The 23,374-nt window shown below is 48.8% G+C and overlaps 1 protein-coding gene across 1 annotated transcript; it reads left to right on the forward strand.

Annotated features, from left to right (window-relative positions):
* Nucleotides 1-9,671: 9,671 nt before the first annotated feature.
* On the forward strand, nucleotides 9,672-18,499 carry LOC142590183 (endothelin-converting enzyme 2-like). The gene is made up of 3 exons (XM_075702080.1): nucleotides 9,672-10,410; nucleotides 15,353-15,663; nucleotides 16,673-18,499. The coding sequence occupies exons 1-3, from the start codon at nucleotides 10,276-10,278 to the stop codon at nucleotides 18,414-18,416; spliced, it is 2,190 nt and encodes a 729-aa protein (XP_075558195.1). The 5' UTR covers nucleotides 9,672-10,275; the 3' UTR covers nucleotides 18,417-18,499.
* The last annotated feature ends 4,875 nt before the right edge of the window (nucleotides 18,500-23,374 follow it).

The following is a 23,374-nucleotide window of genomic DNA, read 5'->3' on the forward strand; positions in this document are numbered from 1 at the left end:
AGTGCCTCACTCAAGTATTCAAGTGCTCAAGGTACCGATTAATGCTGTGGCCAAAGAGATACGTTCCCGACAGCTCCCTAAATGAGGGAGGCGGAGAGTTTAAAACTCCCAGATTGCTGTTGCAGCAAGGCCACAACCAGCGTGTCTGCCAACCAGGAATTCTCGGGGATCTTGAATAGTCTGAAAAATTAGCTGTAATTTTATTAAAAGAACGAAAGTCGCGCTTATATTGGCTCGGGTGACGGAGAGGAATCGTCTTTGACGCCGGGTCGTCGGCTGGAAGACCTACCAGTGTACAGTCGACCGATTTTCCGGACGCTGGATTTTCGGGACATACACGATAATTCGGACATAATAGTTCTGCGCAAACCCGCAAGGGGGAGAGAAGTAATTATGAAGGGAAAATCAGACATCCACCCTTTCGTAGCAATTGCTACAAAGGTCCACCTTGCGGGTTTCCGCAGAACTATTACGTCGAACTTTTGCCTTTGCTTCGAGTTAACAAATTCGACTTCGCCCTACCATTTGGTAGCCGCCTAGTTAGCTAACATGGTAGAGCGGCTGCCCCGGAAAGGCGGTGGTCCCGGGTTCGAGTCCTGGACCAGGACGAATTTTTCTTAACTGCGAGGCTTTTCTTTCGAGGAACCCGTATGGGTTTCCTTTTTTAGCAATTGCTACGAACGGGTGCATGTCTGATTTTCCCTTCATTAACGATAATTCGGACGGCTTCGCGGCACCACCACGTGCCCCATAGAGTCAATGCATAAGGACGTATGAAATTTCGGACGCAAGAGCCCTTTCACCGTCCGATTTTCCTAACTTTCTGCTGTGTCCGCAGGTCCGAAACGGCATTCAAGGCCGCCACCGCCGCCTGGGACCGGCGCTCGCACGCATATCCGCTGGCAGCCGTAGCCACCACTGCGGCAACGCTAAGCCTAGCTACTTCGACGTTCGCTACTGTTAGCGATTCGCCGCTGTTGGGCGCCGATTCAGCCTTTGTTATCCTCGTTAATGGCCTTGAAGCTTGGAAAGCACGATGCGTGTAATTATGCCTGTTTCCGAAAGTAAGCTTCGCCACACTACAGAAATGTTACGCGGTGAAGCATGCGCAAAGTATTGCGGTGAAGCTTAACAAGTGGGGAAAAGGGCAATTGTCACGGGGCCCGGTACACATTCCATAATTATACACGCGTGCGCCCACCATCTCGTATCCCAGCAGGAGCGGCGATTTGCCTGATAAATGTACTGGCAGGCCTTCAGAGCTTTTTGGGATGTGCCTGTGGCGATTTGAGCCTTTAAGGGCAGTAAAAGACATGTACTCATTTTTTTCGAACTGGTCGATTTTTCGGACGTTTTCGCGAAAAATCGGACTTTGACTTTACTACTGAGCAAGAGGATGCTTCAAATGGTCGGCGGGGCGAACGCGCGGCTAAAGGAGGACGAGAACAGAAAGGACCGACGCATCGATGAATAAGCGGGAAAGCAAGTGTCACCGCTTCTTTGAAGGAGGTTGAGCACGAAAAACAGTGTTGACTGACGCCGAGAAGCAGGCGTACCCCATCCGAACCAAAATAAACTCTTTAAAGCAGTGAAGCGCAACACAGACGTTTTGCGCGGGCTGAGAGTATCTCGGGAACATTGAAGTTGACTATCCAGCTGCAGAGGGAGAATGTTACTTGTGGCAAAGTTTGGGCCTCGTACCAATGAGTCGTACTAAGTCTATTTCAATTCTAGTCTCGCCATTCGGGCTCCTCCACGTCCACTTTCGGCTATCCCGCTTGCGGAAGAAGGTATTCATTATCCGCATATTATTCCGTTTTGCAAACTCTACTAATAACTCTCCCCTGCTATTCCTAGGACCTATGTCATATTCCCCACTGACTTTTCTCCAGCCTGCTTCTTGCCTACCTTGGAATTGAAGTCGCCCATGAGTATAGTGTATTTTGTTTTGACTTTACCCATCGCCGATTCCATGTCTTCATAGAACCTTTCGACTTCTTGGTCATCATGACTGGATTTAGGGGCGTAGACCTGTACGACCTTCATGTTGTATTTCTTATTAAGTTTCACAACAAGACCTGCCACCCTCTCGTTAATGCTATATAATTCCTGTATGTTACCAGATATATCCTTATTAATTAGGAATCCGACTCCTTAGTTAGGCAGGTAGGCAAAAAAAAAGGGGTCGACCTAGTGTCGACGTTACACAAGTCGACGTACGTGGTGGTTCGAATGATTAAATGATTAAATGTTGATTATACCTCTCTCTCTCTCTCTCACTCTCTCTCTCATGTTTATTATTCACTCATTTTGTGTCATTCCTATCGTAGTTCACGCCAAATTACGTCGACCTTGTTTTCTTTAGCCTCAGAACTTGATTGCCTCCCCCCCTTTTCTTTTTTAACCGATGTGCAAGTGGACCGATCCCGGAGATGGTGCAGTCTGTGGAGCTAGGTCGTTTACTTTCGACTATATTCGCGCTAATTACGAGCGTACCGTTAATTTTAAATGCCTTGCGACTAATTCTCGCTTCTTGTGGGCACCGCCGAAGCCACCTTCCAGGCACCATTGCCTCGCGCGAGCTTAGCTTAGTCCAAGCGAACTCGCTCCATTTTTCCAAAAGGGTGCCGTACGGCTGCTTCCTCTCAGCATGTCCATGTCTACGGCGGTGCACCCTTTACAGGGGTACAGTGCAATATGGTTATTTTTTCACTATATTGGTACTAATTATGTCCGTGTCATTAATTTCACCTACTCTGCGGCTAATTGTCGCTTCTTGTCTCGTTGAGGCCTACATTTTGATACCTTTTGTGAACATCAGACGCTAAAGGGCCGGGTTTTTTTTTTCTTCTCTGGAATCGGTTAGAAGACATCCAGATACGCCAAACCTGTGTGAAGTCCACTAAGAAGACTTTGTCTTCAAAAGTACGGGCCAGCCTCATAGCTTCTTAAACGATGAAATAGCTTTTCTACAGCCAGTTTCGTTTTCCAGGATGTGACTAGCGTGACCTCATGGTGGTGGTCACGGGGGAGGGGGAGGGGGGCAGAAAATCGTGGAATTTTGGCACTTGCTCCAGCTAGCTCGGTCATCTGATGTGCTGCTTCTCGTGAGGTACGATATAGCAGCGGTAGCAGCATAGGAGGCGACCAGTCGAGTGTCAGTACGTCACTCTCACGCGACTACCTTATGCATAGTGAGGTGAAGCTAGACAAAGTCGGATCCTGAAAGACAAAGCTGTCTGTTGAGGCTTAGCAATGTATTTTTCGATGGTTTAGAGGTCTAGAGTTTTCATTCACGTGGAAATAAAATAAATATGTCACGTTAGTGCTCATTTAAAAATTATCCGAACAATACCGGGTGCGTTGCGGTAAAAGAGGAAGTGTTAGATCGGGTGCTTCTATATAAATACATGTAAAAGGAGAACTCGTTTTTCTCGCCAACCGCTGCACCATACTTGACGGGGTTGTTGCATTTAAAATAAAAAAAAAATCTTATAATCTATAGATATATATAGTGACTGTTGGTGTCGAATTTTTTATTTAGGTTGTCAATTTTTTGCTAAACATTGGGAAATATCACAAATTTTTAGAAAATAAAACTATGAAGTTTACAACGGTGTAACTTGGCAATGAGGAACGATATCACAATTCTGTGAATTGCATCTGATGGCACATCTACAGCGGACAAAATTGATACGTTACACATGAATGTAAAAAAAATTAGTAGTATGAAAATACAGCGTTTGCAGAACATCCGTACACAACGTAACAAATTCTCGTAATATATAAATTGACATATCTAATTTGCCCACTTTGAAAGATCCAATGATAAAGCGCTAATAATTTTTAAACTTCGTGCTTATATTTTTTTCGAACTTTTGAAAATTTTTTCAGCGATATTCAGGACCTAACTCGAAATTAGGATTCTAACAGTCGCTAGAATTTAACTGTTTCTCTCAAATGCAACAAATTTCATTAAAATCGCTCCAGGAGCTATCTCACAAAAACGCTTTTGCGTTTTACATGTGTTTGAATAGGCCGCGTCGGAGTTGGGCCCGAGCCACGGAGTAAGTGGCCCGAGCTAAAGCTTCCCCTTAAGTCTGGTACCGTATAGACCCGTGTAAAGGCCGCACCCGCGTAAGGGTAGCTCCCCCAACCTGTCAGCCTAAAATTTAGAGAAAAAAAAGACTTCCAGCGAGCGTTTGGTGCCCCGATGCCGTGCACGCGCATTGGCGAATTTTCGCGCGCTGCTACTAGATGGCGAGAGCTTCGTGTTGGCCTCTCGCCTCTCACGCAGTGGTACATCCGGGTATCTGGGCCCCATGCAGATCTGAGGTACGCACTAGTCAAGGCCGCGCCGGCGCCAATTTGACCGAATGGTTCGTTCCCGTGCAATACCTTTGTCAAGTGGGCAGTTTAAGTGCACTTACGGAGAGTGTACTCGGTTTCAAGTGCACTTTCCCAAATCGAAACGTTACGAGCTGAGTGTAGTTGCAGAAGAGTGCACTCCGGTCGGAGTGCGTTCACAGTACGCACTTAGCTGGTCAAGTACGTAGCCTCGCCGCCAACGGTTTTGACGGTACTAGATGCAATGCGTAGAAAAAGGACACAGAAGTTCATTCTAGCTGTTGAACAGCTTTTAACAAAATAATCAGAGCATAACTCGCTGATATTCTGTTATAGCAGGATTAAATGCCGCCTCGTCGCATGCCACCATCTTGTTCTGGGTTGGCTAGGCATTCGTCTTGGCCGGCTTTGACTTGCAACGCTGTTATGATAAAAATACTTTCGTTTTTTGTTGAGTAAATATAGATTACTATTGTTTTTTTATTTATAATACAGCTAAAGCAATCGCTTTTTAGAAGTTTTTTTTTTCCTATTTTAGTGCGCATCCTCAAAAAAACATGGTTTTAGTCTGTCGCCATTTTTTTTTTAGTGCGAGTGCGCTCTGTGTTCCCCGTTTAGCACCGCGTAGTGTAGAGTGTCACTCAAGGTCCCGAAGTGCGCTTCCCGTAAGTGCACTTGAATCGCCCGCTTGACAGGGGTATAAGGGCCGTACCTCGTCAAAATGGGAGGGGGTGCTGATGCAAAGTACGGCCCTTACACAAGTATATGCTACTTGGCTGCGGTAGGGGATCGCCAGTGTTCGCTGTGGAATCAACGTGGAAAGGCATCTTCGCGCGAGCTTGTTGATAAATAATACTCGTACGGAAAAGAAAAATCGCTGCAGAGACAACGAAATTGTTAGAACGCTCCTAAAGCGAAGCTTTCTTGAGTAGTTTTAAGTAAATCTCGTGCAATTATTATTTTGCACGTGTTTAGGTGCAAGCAAGTTCACACCTCCTCACGATATGCGACTTGAATGCACTGCAACGCGTAGGGAGACAAAAAGCCGGATGTCTGGGAAATTAAGGAACGACTAGGGAAGGCTCGGGAGCGTCCGCCAAGTAGGGGGTTCAAAACATTTGCGGAGGCGTGAGTTTTCGTTGGCTTCACCCTTGCTTGCATGTTCGTATCTCATCGACCGTAATGTGTTTAGCAGTGAGATATATATGCCTGCACACGACAGGAAGCAAAACATAAAAGGAGAAAAACAAAGGTTCAGCAGAAAAGAAAACGCGATCTTAGTGCCGTACTGAGTGTACTTTGGAAGGAAAACGTGGAACAAAGATTCCGAGGCGAAAAATGGGCCCTTCTGGGAATGTGATCTTTAGGATTAGAGAAGTAATTCAAGATTTTTTTATTTGTTTATCTTGTTACCAACGGTGCTTACACAGCATTACAACGGGGGGAATACAAAATATTCGAAATATGTTAACGGATGTCGCGCACCCAAAAATATCGAACGGAATAAATAAATAACTAAAAAGAAAGAAGCAGCAAGGAACGCGGTGAAATAACGTTAGAAATGCGACAACAAAAATCAAGGGAGCAGAAAAATCAAGGTCATCTGGCAAGCTCTTATCACGGCAAAAAAGAAAGACGAAATCACATCAGAGTAAATTAATGCTCCCGTACGCATGCATACAAACCCCGAAAAGGAAAGATGAAAACATTGTCGCGTACTTCAATAGGACGAAGGACAGCCGTTGCAGATGTACAGGTGTTCCACAAAGCTGCTTTGAATTGAAATGGCAGCCGTCGTCTAATTTATGCTTACATATTGCTAAGAATGCAAATGCGAACCGTTGCTGTCGAGGCACAAAGAAGACTGCGCAGGAGATGGCCTGCGGAAGGCCATCTGCTGCTGCCGTTATGATGCTGCATAAAAAAAATTATTATTACTTGGCCGTCTATCTTTAAGCTTTTTGCACGTATTCGTTCTGTGCTGTATATATCCGTGTGTCTGACAATAAACCCCAGTTGCTATAGAGTCTGCGCTCGTGTCACGCTTCTTTATCGTCCCTTGTTTATCGCGCTGTTCTTATTCAGTCTGGAAGGCTAACTTGGTTTTTCTGTATAGTCAACTTCATCAGTGCTTCGTCGTCGACTCGTTCACTTCTTGCCTCTTGTCCTGCTTGTCTGTTCGTGTAGTGTCACGTGGGATTCCTGCGCTGCTGCTTTGAACAGAACAAGTGGCGCCACGGATGGTGCGGCGCGGTACAAATCATTCGTCTCAAAGCAGCCTCAAGCACAGCGGAAAGCATGACACTTCGCGGGGACTATACCAGAAAATGACTATACGCCGAATGGCGCGCAGAATTCCCTAGTGCATTCCCTAGCCGCGGCGGCGCAGGCGAAGTAGCGCATGCGCAGTAGGTCCGGCGCCGCGGAGCACGTCTCGAGTGGCACTCCGCTTTCCTCCTCGCGCTTCCGCTGCACCCTCCCCCGCTTTCTTCCTCGCGCTCTCTTCGCTCTCGCTGTATTTCTAAACCTCCCCCCCCCCTGCGCTCCGCGTTCGCCCTTTCGTCGTTCGATGTGCTCGTTCGCTTGGTTACGCCGGAGGACGACGCCGAGGGACGCCGACGCTCTAAAAGGTGAGCGCAGCAACAACGCCAGTATGAAAGTCCATTCACGGTAACTCGCCCTCCACTGCCAGTGGAGAGGTCATCGCCTGCATCATGAATAGCCTATAGCATCATACAAACTCTTCTAAACAGTTTCATTAACCAGATTCCTTCCAAATTATTTGGCGGATTTCTTTTTCGTTGCGTCTGAAATTAAAGAAGTCATCAGACTTATCGCACTAGATATCGTTCACCGAGGAGAAATATCGCTGCGCGAAAGGACGCAGGTTGCACCGTTGCCGAACACAGTATTTAGACTTCGACAAAGCAGGTGTACCGATCTAATCTAAAATAATTGGCTCGAATCGCCGTGCACGCAAACTTACTAAGCAGCGTCAGCCACGAAAAGCGTAGCATTTCTCACTACCTAGGCCCTGTGAAAGAAATAGCATGAAAAGCAGTTGCCGCGCAACAGTTATAGCCTGCGTCACCGCCTCGACCGACTCAGCTGTGTGTGTGTGTTTTGGCTTATTTAGATGAATATCTGCCAGCGAACAGATCTTCGTCACGTAGCACAGTGCAAGATTTTAAATGTCAATTTCTAACGGTCGAAATCCGAACATACGCTGCTTGTCATTGCGCTGCTACGTGGCTTCCATGGGCGCTGACGAGGCAGGGCTATCAGTGCGGCAGCTTGCGTCGGGAATATGCATCTCCTGTTCCCGTGGCGCCGAGCGTTGCTAAGGAAATAATGATGATGTTTATTGGCATCCCCTTTGAAACGTGGCGGGAACGTCATCATCAGCCTGGCTACGCCCACTGCAGGGCAAATGCCTCTCCCATACTTCTCCAACTGCCCCGATCATATGCTAATTGTGGCCATGTTCTCCCTGCAAACTTCTTAATCTCATCCGCCCACCTAACTTTCTGCCGCCCCCTGCTACACTTCCCGTCCCTTGGAATCCAGTCCGTAACCCTTAGTGACCATCGGTTATCTTCCCTCCTCATTAGATGTCCTGCCCATGCCCATTTCTTTTTCTTGATTTCAACTAAGATGTCATTAACTCGAGTTTGTTCCCTCACCCAATATGCTCCTTTCTTATCCTTTAACGTTACACCTATCATTCTTCTTTCCATAGCTCGTTGCGTCGTCCTCAACTTAAGTAGAACCCTTTTCGTAAGCCTCCAGATTTCTGCCCCGTACGTGAGTACTGGTAAGACACAGCTGGTTATACACTTTTCTCTTGAGGGATAATGACAACCTGCTGTTCATCATCTGAAAACGCTTGCCAAACACACCCCAGCCCATTCTTATTCCGATTATTTCAGTCTCATGATTCGGATCCGCGGTCACTACCTGCCCTAAGTAGATGTATTCCCTTACCACTTCCAGTGCCTCGCTACCTATCGTAAACTGCTGTTCTCTTCCGAGACTGTGAAACATTACTTTAGTTTTCTGCAGATTAATTTTTAGACCCACCCTTCTGCTTTGCTTGCCCAGGTCAGTGAGCATGCATTGCAATTGGTCCCCTGAGTTACCAAGCAAGGCATTATTACCAGGGAATCGCAAGTTACTAATGTGTTCTCCATTAACTCTAATCCCAAATTCCGTGGCGGGAACAAATGGTCCGTTAGTATGATTGATTTATTCAAGTTTCTCTACATCTATCGCTATCTAGCCTTTGGCTATCTCATGTCGACCTTTACTTTCGTATAGCTAAACCCTCGATCAACTACACCGTATACGATTACCTGCAATTGCAATGACTCCGGTTCTATCAACGTTTTCCCGGCTTTTCTTCCGCCGATAGTCTAATCGTCTCTCAGCTCGACTGCTGATCTGTTCATCCTTCCATCTTCTTTGAAGCCCAACACTAGCCGCCGCGGTTGCTCAGTGGCTTCGGTGTTTGGCTGCTGAGAACGAGATCGCGGGATCGAATCCCAGCCACGGTGGCCGTGTTTCGATGGGGGCAAAATGCGACAAAGCCCGTGTACTTAGATTTAGCTGCACGTTTAAGAACTCCAGGTGGCCCGGAGTCCTGCACTACGGGGTGCCTCATAATCAGAAAGTGGATTTGGCGCGTATAACACCATAATTTAGTTTTAAGCCCAGAACTTCTGGAAGGTGGACGTGTGCGGATTCCCTATACGGGTCTCGCTGGGTGATTATCGTGGCATTCCATTACGTTGTGTCGAGTAGGTACTGGGTTTTTTTTCAGCAGCACACACGTGCCTCATCTTGTGGCGCTTGTTTGCTCCAGCTCGGGCCTCAACTAGCAAGACACGTACGTACTCCCCGTTACGTTGTATGATGTAGATTATACCTCCTGATTTTTTTTCTTTTCTTGCGATTTTTGTAAATCTCCATGGTCTTTCTTCTTTTTTTTTGTTTCCATCCTTTGCATCAGATTTCCTGTCTCTGGCGTTGCTGAGAAGCAGCGTCACCATATACACCAGCTCACGAGGCCCATATACCCATTCGGAGGAATTGTCCAGGAACGCGCAACGGTGAACGTTGGCCAAGAGAGCAGCGGGAAGCGCTAAATTCCGTTTCACGCTGATCACTACACGCTGGCGCACCGCGCATTCGCAGGGAAAGTTCAGCGGTGCCGGCCGAACGCTGGGCTCCTTAACGTGGTTGCACTTTTTAGAGCCACAGGATGGAAAATTCACAGGGTCTCTTACGTTATCTCTGAGACGATTTGAAGGCGAAAGCTCAAGTGCCGATGCATTAAAGACGGACGCGTGACGTGCACATTCCCCTTAATTTGCTTAGTCTATATCGCTTAGTCATCCTTCTTAATTAGCTTACTCATCCTCTTAACTGGCTTAGTAATGCCCCTTAATTCGCTTAGTCATTCCTTTTAATTCGTTTAGTCTCGTTCCCTTAGCAATCGTCTTAAACCGCCTAGTGATCATTCTCAATTCTGAGTCATCCACTTAATTTGCTTAGTCATCTATCTTCGCTTTATCATTCATCTTGCTTATGGGGGTATGAGCCATTGATGATGATAGTCTGTACATTTCATGTCGTCGACAAGTTTTCGCTCGAGGACTGTTAAGGTCGACTGAACGATGAGACCCCATATCAAGCTTCCGCCTTAATAAACCACTTATTTGCCAAGTGGTACAGTTTTCATTCGTTCACAGGTGGAGCACGGCCTGGTTTTCCCGGAAACGAATGATGACTTTATATCGCGGTTTCGTAGTGCTCGGTCGGATTTATACAGTCGCAAAGACGAAGACGTGCCGTTCACGCGATCCCGCGTGCTCACGTGACCACGAGGTTTCACCTGTTTCCTTGGAGAAAGACGGAACGCGATAGAACATGAGGGTCTTCGGCAGAGGTCCGAGCGCCGTCGCCTTGAAGGAGGACGACAACGCCGCTAGCCGCAGCCACCTGGGCGGTTCCTCGTCCGATGTCCACCTGCCGACGGTGATCACTATTTCAAGCGGCTACCGGGTAAGTTGTCGCATCGAGAAAGCTGTTGCCATAGTGTACCGAGTAGTCATCGCTCCGCCTCCGCTACGTAATTGGCCAAGAAAAGCACCATGGCTGACAAGGTGGGTGTCGTATTGCCGACCTCGACTACGGAGGCATCAACCGGTGTTGAGGAATCCCCATGAGCGAGCCCGAGCTGAGCGGTATTCTCGAGCGATCGCTTTCTGGGATGCGTTGTTTCACGAGATTCCGCGTGACTCAGCACCGGACGTGTCGAAGCAGACGGCTGACACCGTTACTCATGGCACTGCGCGAAGAAAGCGAGCCTGGCGCGAGAAACGCTCTCAGGCCACCGACGCGTCCGGTGCCGAGTAACGCGAGATCTCGCGAAACTGATGGTATTCCCAAAAGTCATCGCTCGAGAATACCGCCCCAGGTTGCCAATTTTTCGGAGTGTGGCGCACTATAGGCCTCTTCGGTTATCCGAGTTCTTGACTGTCCCGGAATCAGTGAATCAAAGGTACTGCTGCATGAAAAAAATGCAAACAAAACGAACGAAATAAAAAAGGTGGCGAAAAACCGAGGACGAATTTTGAACGAGTCAACGTTATAATATATTGAAGGAAATTTATTTATTGACAGAAAATTTGGCGCACTTTTTAAGATCTTCGCGCTGTAGCTGGAAATGACTTATTCTTAAGGCATATCTACAATCAAACTGGTTACGGACTGGATCCCAAGGGAAGGGAAGCGTAGCAGGGGGCGGCAGAAAGTTAGGTGGGCGGATGAGATTAAGAAGTTTGCAGGGACGGCATGGCCACAATTAGTACATGACCGGGGTTGTCGGAGAAGTATGGGAGAGGCCTTTGCCCTGCAGTGGGCGTAACCAGGCTGATGATGATGATGACGATGACAATCAAACTGGCAACAGGCTTGTACAGAACACCCGCCAAAACGCGCAGAAATATTCTATGAAGGGCGCTTGTAAACGTATATAGTTGACATTCTAGTTTTCTGTTGTAATTAAGGAATGCTTTTCTTTCGTTTTATTAAGGCGATAGCGTTAAGGGCCCCGTGTCGTAAAAAATCCGGTGTCGGACGTCGTTTCGGCAAAAAAAATTTCGAACCGCCCATACCCAGGCCCTCCATGCGGCGCAAGGAAATTCATGAACTAATTGAAATCTCAAGCTAAAATGCGTAGAAAAATCGCAAAGTACGACTTACACACATCCTACAAACATGATGGCGTCGGATTGTAATTTGACTATACAAGAAAATCCTGTTACGCGAGAGCTGAAGGAAACCCCTTTTTTGAGCGTTTCTACCATCCATAGACCAGCCACGGCGTCCGCCATTTACTCGCACAAATGGAAAAATGGAGAAAATGGAAAATTTGAATTTTCGAGAGCGTGAATAGAGGAACGAAACATACACCTTAAACATAGCTGAAGGACATGCATACATGTGCTGATTTAGGGGAGAACCGGAAAACCGGCAGCTGGGGTGCCTGTATGGGGTCGAACCGGTAGCCGGCTCCGTGAGGGAAAGAAACGGCTATGCAGGTGGAAAACACGTAGGCGCAGTGTTGTTGGACTTGTGGAAGAGGTCAATACGTTTCAGAGAGCTTTAGCTTGTCCGGAAACGTAGACGTGCATTGGGATGATTGTAAATGGCACCCCCCGTTGAACAGCAGCGATTTCGACGCCATCTGGTGACGTTGAGTTCAACCGGAACGTACAAATCGTTATTGCGACGGTGGTTGCCACCAAATGTGGCTCCGCATCCGGGATAGACACATCTACTATGGACGTGCCAGATCACGGTTGCACCCAGCAGCTGCTTACTCCATCCTCTGGGAGCAACCTCTTACGAGACCAGACCGGCTCGTCGGACCAAGGGACACTCTGACTTACGAGCAGGAAGCCGGCTTCCTAGATCTACCTAATCTGACCCATCGTTCCACTCGCCCTCGTCTAGGTCTCGCGTGCCAGTCCCTGTCATTACCGTTTACCGCTACTATTTGAATGATAGGCACTGTTCTGTTCAATACGCATACGTTTACGGACGAAAGCTCTCTACTGTAACGAACGCTTTGCATTAGGGGTGTGCGAATAGTCGGAACATTTGAAACACGAGTCAAATATTACCCTGTTCGGCTCGCGCTTCAAATCAAATAACCTCTATTAATAAGTAAGGGTATGTTTCGTGTATTTTAATATCCCAGACTTTGTGCGATCAAGCATTAAATTGAAGCGAAAGTGCGATTTACTTCGTGCTGGTAGCCATATTATATACATAAGACACGAACAGTTACGTAGTGGAGAAAATTACATCACTCAGGGATCGAGTCGGCATTTTTTTTTGGGGGGGGGGGGATAAAAGACGCTGGTCGTTCGCGACTTAACGAGCCCTGAAATATGTGAATGAATTGCTTATCTGCTCCATTTGTGATTTTAAACAGCACTTCATAATGCGCAATGAAATGACAGGATATTGTTAACGTTGTGAATGTGCAATAGGATAGGTAGGCACCGTTTTCTATTCGCGGTGAAAACGGGTATTGATATTATTCGAAAACTATTAGGAAAACATCCGATTGGATTCGCTTCCAGCGCTATTCGATTTGCATTCGTGCCGCTCTCAAAAATGACCATTCACACACTCCTACTTTGCGCAACCGTATAAGACTCCCGTGGGAAGTGCGACGGAACGAAAAATCTTAGGCGTAAGGGACAGGAATAGAGCGCTGCATACCGGAGAATGAACGGAGATTGCCGATATTCTGACACATATAGAAAAAAAATGCAGCGGATTCAACGAGTTCGAATCTACATACAAGCTTTGTGTGACCGCATAGAGATTCGAAACACGAGTACACGCACGCACACAAGAACACAAGCGAGGGCGCACGCAAATTACGGAGCGTTTTGTTAAGCGAAATTGCTGACAACTAGCGAGTACGACGGACGCATTGAACGCATCACGGTTTCAGAGGCGTATACGTACGTAGCGCTATTCGAATCTATTGTATCCGCAAGAAACGTTTACTTCCTCATTACTGTGCTGCCGCAGATGCGCGAAGGCGAGCTTTCAGGTTCTTTTTTTTTTCCTCGCACGGCCGGCGGCGTGGAAGCGAGCGCCATGTGGCGGTTGTGCAAGGAACCCAGTGGCGCGCGTATACTCCTCTGTGATTGGCTGGCCTATTGGGAAAGAGAACAAGCCAGGCCGCACTCCACCGTGATTGGTTGGCCTATTGGGCAAAAGAACAAGCCAGGCCGCACTCCACCGTGATTGGTTGGCCTATTGGGCAAGAGAACAAGCCAGGGGCCGTATTACGAAAACTATTCCAATATGTTTTAATTCCAATTTCCTGACGTCAAATTTGCGTAACCGCCGACGCAAGCATCGGGTGGTCACACGCAGGGTTGTCTGAGCAAACCAATCAAATGCTCCCCTCGCTCATAGGAGGTCACTGTTGTTTGCTTGAAAAACGAATACCATTGTCTGCACTGAGCGGCTTGTCTTATCTAATTGGCTCACAAGAGGCGAGGAGCACGCTAAGATGAAGAGGGATTCGATGGGGCCGAGCCAGTGCACTGAAAATAGATAACCGGATGAAGAGGGTGGTGGCGTCTGCGATTGGTCCGCTTTCTCTTAGCTTGCGGTGGCTCGTCGACAATCGCGGCGGCATGCAACGGAGGCTTAAGAATGACGCTAAAATGGATCCTCAGCACAGAAGAGTTAACAGAACGAGGTTGTAAACGTGCCGAAAGTTCTCGAAAACGTTACACGGCCACGCAAAAAGTTTTATTACACGCAAATAAACCCATGCTCTCCGGCAGGGGCGAGTAGCCAGTGCCGTATAGCGATCGGCGGCAGCCATCTTTTATTCCTTTCGGAACGGGGCAGCCTGCGCCTATTCAAAAAAGATTAAGTTTTGTTCGGCATATTAATGCATCTTTAACGTGTACGCGTCACTTGACGCAGTAAGTTTTTGCGGTTTTGTGACGTCGCGTGAGAGGCAGGTGAAGTGGGTGCAGCCCGAATACTTTTGACCAATAGCCTAGGGCTAATGGCAAAAAGGCGTCGAATCAGAAATAACTATTTTTGTTTTGTAGGTCAAATTATGCCTAATCAGCGTGTACACGTCATATCAGGTGGGGAGCTATCGCGGTTTTCGTGACGTCGCGTGACAGACAGGTGAAGTGGGGCTGGTCCAAAAAAAGTTTTTGACCAATCGCGGTGGGTTGATTGCAGAATTGGAATAGAAAAGTTTGGAACAGTCTTACGTTATAGCGCCCCTGGCATGCCGTAGCACCCACGGTCACGAAACCCGGCGAGGTTCGCTATTAAGAACGGGGCTGGGCAGGATGTAATGCGTATAGGGCAGACAATCGTTAGACCACTGGAGTTACAAAACGGGGGACTATTAAGGGAAGGGAAGCGTAGTCGAAGACGGTAGAAAGTTTGGTTGGTTGACGAAAGTTAGGAAGCTTGCAAGCGCAAGTTGGGAATTTTAGGTAGCGCAAGACGGGGGGTAATTAGAGACCGCTGGGAGAAGCCTTCGATCGTCCTGCAGTGGATATAAGAGTGCACTCTAAGAACAGTTTACACCCTTTGGCGTGCCCCTTCTGCCACACAACGATAATCGTCGTCTGCCTTGGTGCGTTTCCTTTCTTTAACGCTGCGAGCACGGAACTTTCCAGTAACGAACGGCACGCGCGTTATCAGCATAGAGCAGTTCACACCCTTTGGAGTGCCCCTTCTGATAACGCGCGTGCCGTTCGTTACTGGAAAGTTCCGGGCTCGCAGCGTTAAGGAAAGGAAACGCATCAAGGCAGACGACGATTATCGTTGTGTGGCAGAAGGGGCACGCCCGAGGGTGTAAACTGTTCTTAGAGAGTGGGCTAACGATGACAATGGTGATAAGACCCTGTACGTTTTCTGCCGCGCGTGCGAGCAGCGCTTCCTGCCGGTCATTTCCGGTCCGTTCGCCGCCTTCTCCGAGCTGCGGCGGCGCCACCCGAGCCTGCTTCCGTGCGCCATGTGCATGGCCGTCGCCTGCGTGGGCCTGACGCTCGCGGTCGTGCTCATGCGCCAGCAGGTGAGGCTGGACGCCGCACGACTCGCGTCCACGCGCGCCTGCGGCACCGAGGACTGCCGCGAGCAGGCCGCCAGGCTCGCCAGGCGCATCGACGCCGACCGGGAGCCCTGCGACGACCTCTACGCGTACACGTGCGGTGGCGCTGGAGCCGACGCGGCGAGGAAGGAAGAGTGAGTGGAGCGCCCCCTACCTTCACCCGCGCCTCCAGCTTTTTTCCGTGTCTTTCGCTTCCAGAGAGCCAGTTGCGGTTGGGCTGTGTGTATAATTGGTAGTTCTTATATTTCGAAAGGAAACTTTAGCCGTTCTAAGTTATCTTGCTATTTGCCGGGCCGTGGTTTCGCGGTCCGGTCTGACTTGATGAAGTTGCTTGCACCCTGACGCGAGAATGTTCATTAAATCACGTACCAGCCGTAAAATAACAATAAAGAGAGAGAGATTAAGAGACTAAGGTTAGCTCTCGAGGAAGTGTCCCTGCCTGTAATTAAAGACGGCCAACAGCAGTATTCGATTAATGTTCACGGTTAAAGAACCTCATTATAAAGAACTGACTAATATAACGAAGCATTCTCATTTACCCTCGAAGTTTCCACAGAAAGCTGCGTATCTAAAACGTCGTGTTAACGAAACAAAAATGGACGGTAACAGACCATTTTCACTTCAGTTTGAAGAGTTACGCTGATCATTCTGCATCGATTTTTAGGCCGAAATGAGGCGGCCCGGTACGCTCTTTTGTAAGTGGTTCGATTCGGCAGTTCAAAACTACCGCGAGTTGAAACCGGCATCTCTGCCGATTTATCCTGTGAATGGATGGATGGATGACCGCCCTCCTCGGAATGCGGCCACCATGGCCGGCGCAAAACCCGTGACCTCCAGTTCTGCAGCGCAATTAACGCCATAGCCCCTGGGACACCGCGGCAGATGACCCCGTCAATGTCATTAAGATATAAGTACCCTCTAATACAGCGCAAGTCAAAACACTCTTTTCTCACGAAAAACGCGACTGGTAAAGCACAGTAGTGAATGGTTTCTCGTGTCTTCTCAGTGGCGCGCATGCGCGTAAGGTTACTTGCACGTCACCTCACGCGCCTTATTGGGGCGGCGCCTCTGCGGCTTTCTGACCGAGGAAACTACGGCACCATTTCCACATATAGGAATGTGCGCGGTTTTCTTTCTGCGCAGCCTGTTGACGCCGTACTTGGAAAGTGTGAAGGGCATGATTCAACGCGGCCTGGTACCGGAGGAGCGCAACAGCTCTAGCGCAGCGTACAAGGCCTTCTCCGCCTTCAACGCCTGCCTCTCGAGGCCCACGGGCGTTGGCGTCGTCCAGCCGTTCGCGGAGTTCATGAACGCGCGAAACATACCGTGGCCCCGGAGCCCTCCCGAAGACGCGGATCCACTGGACGTGCTCGTTGACCTGGCCGTCAACTGGAGGGTGCCGCTGCTGTTCGACGTGCGCGTCGTCTACGCCAACCTCGACAACCCGCTGGTGGTCGCCGTCGACGAGATGGGCTACGTAACCATGCTCCGCATGGAGCAGCTGTCCGCTTGCGGCGAAAGCGTCGGCGAGTACGACGAAATGCTGCGCAGCGTCGCCGGGTACTTGCGACAAGACACGATGCTCTCTGACGAGAAGCGTCTCGAGCTTCGACTGGACGAGACGTCGGTCAGGACCAACGTCACGTCGACCGTCCGGATGGAGGAAGATGAAGAAGAAGGCGACGTGTTCGTCGCTTCCCTTAACGACAGCGCGTCCTCCTCGGAGACCGGCCGCACCTGGCTGACCCTCTTGCAGCGCCACCTGGGCTCGGACGTCCAGCTGTCGCCCGCGACGAAGCTCCAAGCTCACAGCGAGCGGCACTTTTACGCAGTCCTCGCCCTGTTGGAGACGATGCCGCGCGAGAGACTGCTGAACGTCATCGGCTGGACGTTCGCCTACTCGTACCTGTGGATCGTCAACCCGGACCTGGACCACTTCCAGCCCGGCAAGGAGTGCGACGTCTTCGACAGGCAGGCGGCCTGCTTCCTGACCGTCCAGGAGTCGTTCGGCACGGTCCTGGTGGCGCCGCAGTTCCTCGCGTACTTCCAGCAGGCCGACAGGCAACGACTCTTCACCATGCTCAACGCGACCACGCAGCTCTTGGCGCGAGCCGTACGGACTTCGAGGAGCTTGGAGGACACCACCAAGCGGTGGGTCGTCGAGAAGATCCTGGAGAGGACCCGTCGTCGGCTGTGGCCGCCGGAGCCGTTCTTCCACACGCAGCTGCTGGACGAGCTCTACGAGGGGTTTCCCGCGACGTCGGCGAACTTCTACGAATCCTGGTTCGAGTCGCGACGGGCAGTGCGCAGGATGTTGAAGAACAGCTACTACCGTCGCCTGATGACCGGCAACGTGAGGTGGCGCGCCGGAGAGGTGCGCTACTCGTACGCCGGGAGCCTGCTCGAAGTCGGCCTCTCGGCTCTGTTCCCGCCGTCCTACTACCGTCACGACACGGGCGCGTTGGCCTACAGCGGCCTGGGTTTCCAGCTCGCCAGGGCGCTGGTCAGAGCCGTGGACCAGCGCGGCCGCACCGTCGACGCCACCGCGGTCGCGGAGGAGGTGTGGACGCAGGTCGAGAAGTGCCGCCTGGACTCGGCCAACACCAGCCGCGAGAGGGACGCCGTGGCTCGCCTGTTCGCCCTGGAAGTCGCCCTGGCGGCCCTCGGGGAGAGCGTCCAGCTGGACCGGCTGGACAGGCTCGAGGGTCTCGAGCGGTTGACGGGTTTGCAGACTTTCTACGTGAACTTCTGCGCCAACTTTTGCGACCATCCGCGCGGCGCGGAGCTGTGCAACGTAGCGATGAACGCGAGCGGATATGGCGACGTCTTCGAGTGCCCAGGTGCGCCGTCGCCCGGTACAGACCGACGGCGGTGTCTCGTCGTTTGAGATGTACTAATCGTTTTTGCGACTCGGATCTGGGACGTCGCAAGCCGCTCAAATAAAAGAAAAAAAAATGATATCGTGCAGAAACCACCGACGATGATTGTCAATATCGGCGAATAGCCGAACGCTTCTAGAACGAAGTTTTAAAGGAATGATGCGCTTGAGGAAGTATGAAATAATCAGGTGAGGATATTTAGGTAGCGTTTGTTATTTCGTTGCTCAATGCCAGTAGAGAACGCAGCCATTAACCAGCACATTTGAAGCGGTAGTGTAGTGGCTGTACAATAAGTCAATTCGTCGTGTATGTGGCGTGAGCGCCGACGAGGAAGACCCTCCCGCAGCCTCCTCATGGGGAGAAGATGGTGCGAAACGAGGGCTGTTATTCCTGACTGCTCCACCTAAGCATAAGCCGTAGGGAGCTACGGGGAAGCAGAGTGGTGATGATGATAAATGAAATAAAGCAGTGTATATCAAGGTAGTCAGCCTTGCGTAGACAGAGTAACCTAATATAAAAGGTACTTAAGTAAAGGGTCGACGTCAAGAATAAGTACATTAAATTTTGAATAATAGTATTACTGTGAATTTGTTTTTGGTGTTTGAATGTTCTAATTTGATAATTTATTGCAGGAGAAATAGTTTAGAAAATGAGAAATATTAATAAGGTACTCTCTTTGTGTCGCATAGGCAATTAGATCGGCAGACGTTCCTGTGGCTGTATCCTAATGCCGTTGTTTCAAGTGAAAGTAGAACAGCACTGCACAAAGACATTCCTAGGTTACGAAGCGGAATTCCTAAACATCGTTCTCGCTGAGTAGAAAACAGCCGACACGATAGTAAAAAGTGATCCATTGATTCCGTGGCTCATTGCAGAGGAAGCATAAAGGGGATACTTGCAACGGCAGCCTTGTAAATGATACTTCGATTTGCCATTTAGGACACCATTGTCGGTTCCAAGAATAATTTAGATGCATAGAGTCTGTAGGTTTTACTGATAAGAGGCTTTCTTTTGTCACCCGCCGTGGTTGCTCAGTGGCTATGGTGTTGGGCTGCTGAGCACAAGGTCGCGGGATCGAATCCCGGCCACGGCGGCCGCATTTCGATGCGGGCGAAATGCGAGAACACCTGTGGGATTAGATTTAGGGGCGCGTTAAAGAAACCCAGGTGGTCAAAATTTCCGGAGTCCTCCACAACAGCGTGCCTCATAATAAGAAAGTGGTTTTGGCACGTGAAACCCCATAACTTATTATAGTTTTTTTTTGTCTTCAACTGTGGGCCTTCCAGCGGGCCGAGGATGCCGCCAGGACCCACGAACTCCTCCTGGCGGTCACACATATATAGGCGGGGCCTCTGGCCCTCCCCACCAACTCGCAGGGCACACAATGAAGTTATTTCCTCCTCCTCAAGAACTATTGTCAGGAGGTAGGCCTGAAAAATTGGTGTATAATCTGGCAGGCGAAGTGAATAAGACGAATAGAGGCATGGTGAGTATATATACCAACGCCTGCCTTCTCTTCACACGAAGAAGCATCAGTCGCTATTACATTTTTTGGGAAATGGGCCATGGGCCAAATATAGTCCCGCAACAGGGCATTCAAATGCGTTGGGAGGGTTGGGGGGGGGGGTAGCAATATTGCGTTATTGGGAAAAATTGTCTGCAAATTCAGTTTTGAGCGACAGCGTGGGACTACCAAACGAAATGGTTTCCCTAAGGCGAACATTTAGATGTGCTAATTGTGTCTGCCCAAATACAACCTGTGGGGTGTGCGAATGCGCCCACGTGTTCTCAATAAATAAATTTGGTTCACAAATAAATGCATATTGTGGTACGTCGTAGACGAGATTCATAAACCCTTAAGTATAGGTTTGAAACGTAAGCATGCGGAACCTCGTGCGAAGAAAAAGTAGGCGCGCTTCCCTGTATGTAACGCATTGTTGGCAACGAATTTCAGGGAGACCTAAACATAGTCGAATAGCTCCTCTCTCTACAAGAGTAAGTGGTGTTTTTAGATTTTGCACTTCCGGAAAACAAAACATAGCCAAATTACGTAATCGGTCTTATACTTACATACGGTAAATCATGATTAGCGTGTTACTTCGCATATGCAGAACGCACGTTACCGATTGTACGAGTATAACTACGGTCCGTGTCCCTTTCGTTGCAATATTTTTTTTTTTCATGCGAGAGCAACAGTTATGTTTAGTTAAGTTGGCGTGATACCCAGGAACATAAGCGACTCTGTCTGGGGAATATGGTTCTCTGATCCTGTCCTAATGCTAACTGGATCGGCCCGGAAAGCGGAAAGACAAGGACTGCACGTTTGTTTACATTCAGCGACAGATGGACATCGTGGAGCCACGCCTGTAGAGTACAAAGGCATGCTTACAAGGACAGGTAAAGTGAATCGATGCCACTCGCTACCGCGAGAGATGCGGTGTCGTCTCCATGGACAGGCACACGCACGTCCTGGCACAGCGGAACTGCATTCATCAACAGGGTAAATTGTTACAGGATACAAACCCTCCCCCTCCCCCCCTCCCGCCCCTCCCGCCCCCAGCGCCCCGCGGCACCCCTATTGTCTGCTTGAACTGCGTTGAAGGAAAACCCGCTTTGAAAGCAATGAAACTCTTCGTTTCGTAGAAATTCGAAAATCCATGCCGTTACATGTATCTAGGAAAATTGTAGGGCTGTATGGGCCTGCCCAGCGCGTATGCTGGATATATACTCGACGCTTTCGTAAGCTTTCGCTACGTGAAGAGTCACTAATGCACTAAAATCTTTCGTATGTGCCTAGCAAGTTGGACATCTGCGGAGCAAGTGTCCGACGAAGTGTACTGGCGTTCCATCTACCTTTCTTTTCTTTTCTTTTTTTTTTTTTTGGAGAAACCGCTGTTTTACGCGTTGACGCACAAAAGTGACTGGAAGAGCAGTGCCCACTTTGATGTTTTTCCACCATATTGGCCGCTATCTGTACATCACCACATTGGATCTACTTAACACAGACCAGGGACTATAACGACGCCCTCTGCAAAATTTGTAAGCAAAAAGGTACGCTAGACCATGTAATATGGGAGTGTGCTGGCTCCCCAGGGGCCAAGGAAAACGTTGACAGTAGAGAAGCCTGCAGGAGGCCTTGCTCCAGAGCGAGGCTGAAGACGACCAGCGTCGAGCAATCCGCCTGGCCGTTGAGGCCGTGAAGACTCGCCGTCCTCAACGCGTGGGGACTGCTTCGTCCTCCCCCCCTACCTACGTGTAGGTCAAGAGGCGGGCACCCCAGCTCGGTGGAACAATAATGTTTTCAATCAGTCAATCAATGGAAGCGCAGTGCGTTTCGACGGACACTTTGAAAGTTAACATCTCGGAACTGGTGCTGTCCGCAGCATTCGTCCCAAGTGCATACGCCGTGCGAACTCGGCGGCGTTACAGTTCGTAGGTTGAAATATGTGGCGTAAGGTAATTAATTTAAAAAAGTTAATTAGGGCAATTACTTTAGTTGTACAATCAAACATTTCGATTTCTCGTAGGAAATGGCCACCTCGATCGTCCAGTAATATAACAAGAAGGGCTCGAATTGTCCCATCTACCGTATAGGCAATCTCTAGAAAATGTCGTGCAGCTAAAACAACTTCAAAGTGAACAGACCCTGTATATGTTGGGACTGCCACACGACGGGGGAACGCGGTACACAAGCACAGGCGCTCTATACGCATGCAAAAACAGATACGGTGTACAGTTTATCGTGTCTTGTGTTACACACGCCTGTAGTTTCCTATTTGCATGTTGTCATTGTTGTCCGTATGTTGCTTACGTGTATACCCTCGGTTTCTTTCCGCTAAGCGCTCGGTTGTGCAGTCGGCGTATGTGTCCCGTCTCCCTTCTTCGCCTGTGTTTGTTTTACGCGCCTTTTTCCAGTGCGCATTGTCAGAGTTCTTGCCCGTGTAGCATTTCATTCGTCGAAGACCGAGCCACATCTAGCCTCAAGAGTTCAAAAATGGAGATGCTATAGGCTGCTCGAGGCGAAATGAGAGAAAAAGAAAGAAAGAAGACGAAACACAAAAGAAAACATTTGAGTCGTTAACATCAAACATAGTGAAACTTATTGAAACAGTTCTTCTCGGACACATAATAGAGTTTATTGTCGAAAATCAATTGTTGAGTCCTTGCCAAATTGGATTTCGATCTGGCTGTTCAATATGGCACCCGCATGTAGACCTTGAAAGTCGAATTAACATCGCCAGACAGAAAAAGCAATACGCGGCTTTAGTTACCCTAAATATATGTAAAGCCTATGACAGCATTGAACGCACAATTTTAACAAATCGGTTACAGAGCCATTGTTTTCCAGGCTATATTGTAGCATGGGTGCATGAATTTTTAAAAGACAGGGAATTCTATTGTTTTCGAAGCGGCTATTCTTCTAGAAAACATAAGCAAACAAGAGGTGTGCCTCAGGGATCGGTACTCTCACCAGTATTATTTAATATTTTACTGAGCAGAATCCCCGTTCACCCAGGAGTCAGTACCTACGTTTATGCTGATGACATTGCCTTTTTTGGTATGGCTAGCGACATATACTCTCTTTACGAAATACTGCAGTCGTATCTAAGGGAACTGGAACACTGGCTGGATAGCTTGCACTTAAACCTGAATGCTAATAAGTGTGCTATACTTGTTTTTCCTGTTAAAGACCCAGTATACATATCGCTGAACTACCATCTCGAAGATATCCCACAAGTAGAGTCACTAAAGTACCTTGGAGTTATATACAACGGAAATCTTAACTGGCGGCAACATATTGAATATATTGCGACACAAGGAGCTCGTACAATGGGCATTTTGCGCAAGTTAAGCAATCGAAGAACAGGTATGCGCAGAAAATCCCTATTGATGGTATATAAAATGTACGTTCGTCCGGTGTTAGAATTTGGATGTGTTTTATTCTCAGGTGTTCCATAATACAAGC

This window comes from Dermacentor variabilis, chromosome 8 (assembly GCF_050947875.1).
Source record: "Dermacentor variabilis isolate Ectoservices chromosome 8, ASM5094787v1, whole genome shotgun sequence".
Classification (NCBI taxonomy): domain Eukaryota; kingdom Metazoa; phylum Arthropoda; class Arachnida; order Ixodida; family Ixodidae; genus Dermacentor; species Dermacentor variabilis.

Excerpts from the sequence above, each read along its gene's own strand:
- LOC142590183 (XM_075702080.1), top strand. The coding sequence starts at position 10,276 with ATGAGGGTCTTCGGCAGAGGTCCGAGCGCCGTCGCCTTGAAGGAGGAC. Across the intron at positions 10,411-15,352 it reads CTATTTCAAGCGGCTACCGG|CGCTTCCTGCCGGTCATTTC; the intron begins GTAAGTTGTCGC and ends GCGTGCGAGCAG. Across the intron at positions 15,664-16,672 it reads GACGCGGCGAGGAAGGAAGA|CCTGTTGACGCCGTACTTGG; the intron begins GTGAGTGGAGCG and ends CTTTCTGCGCAG.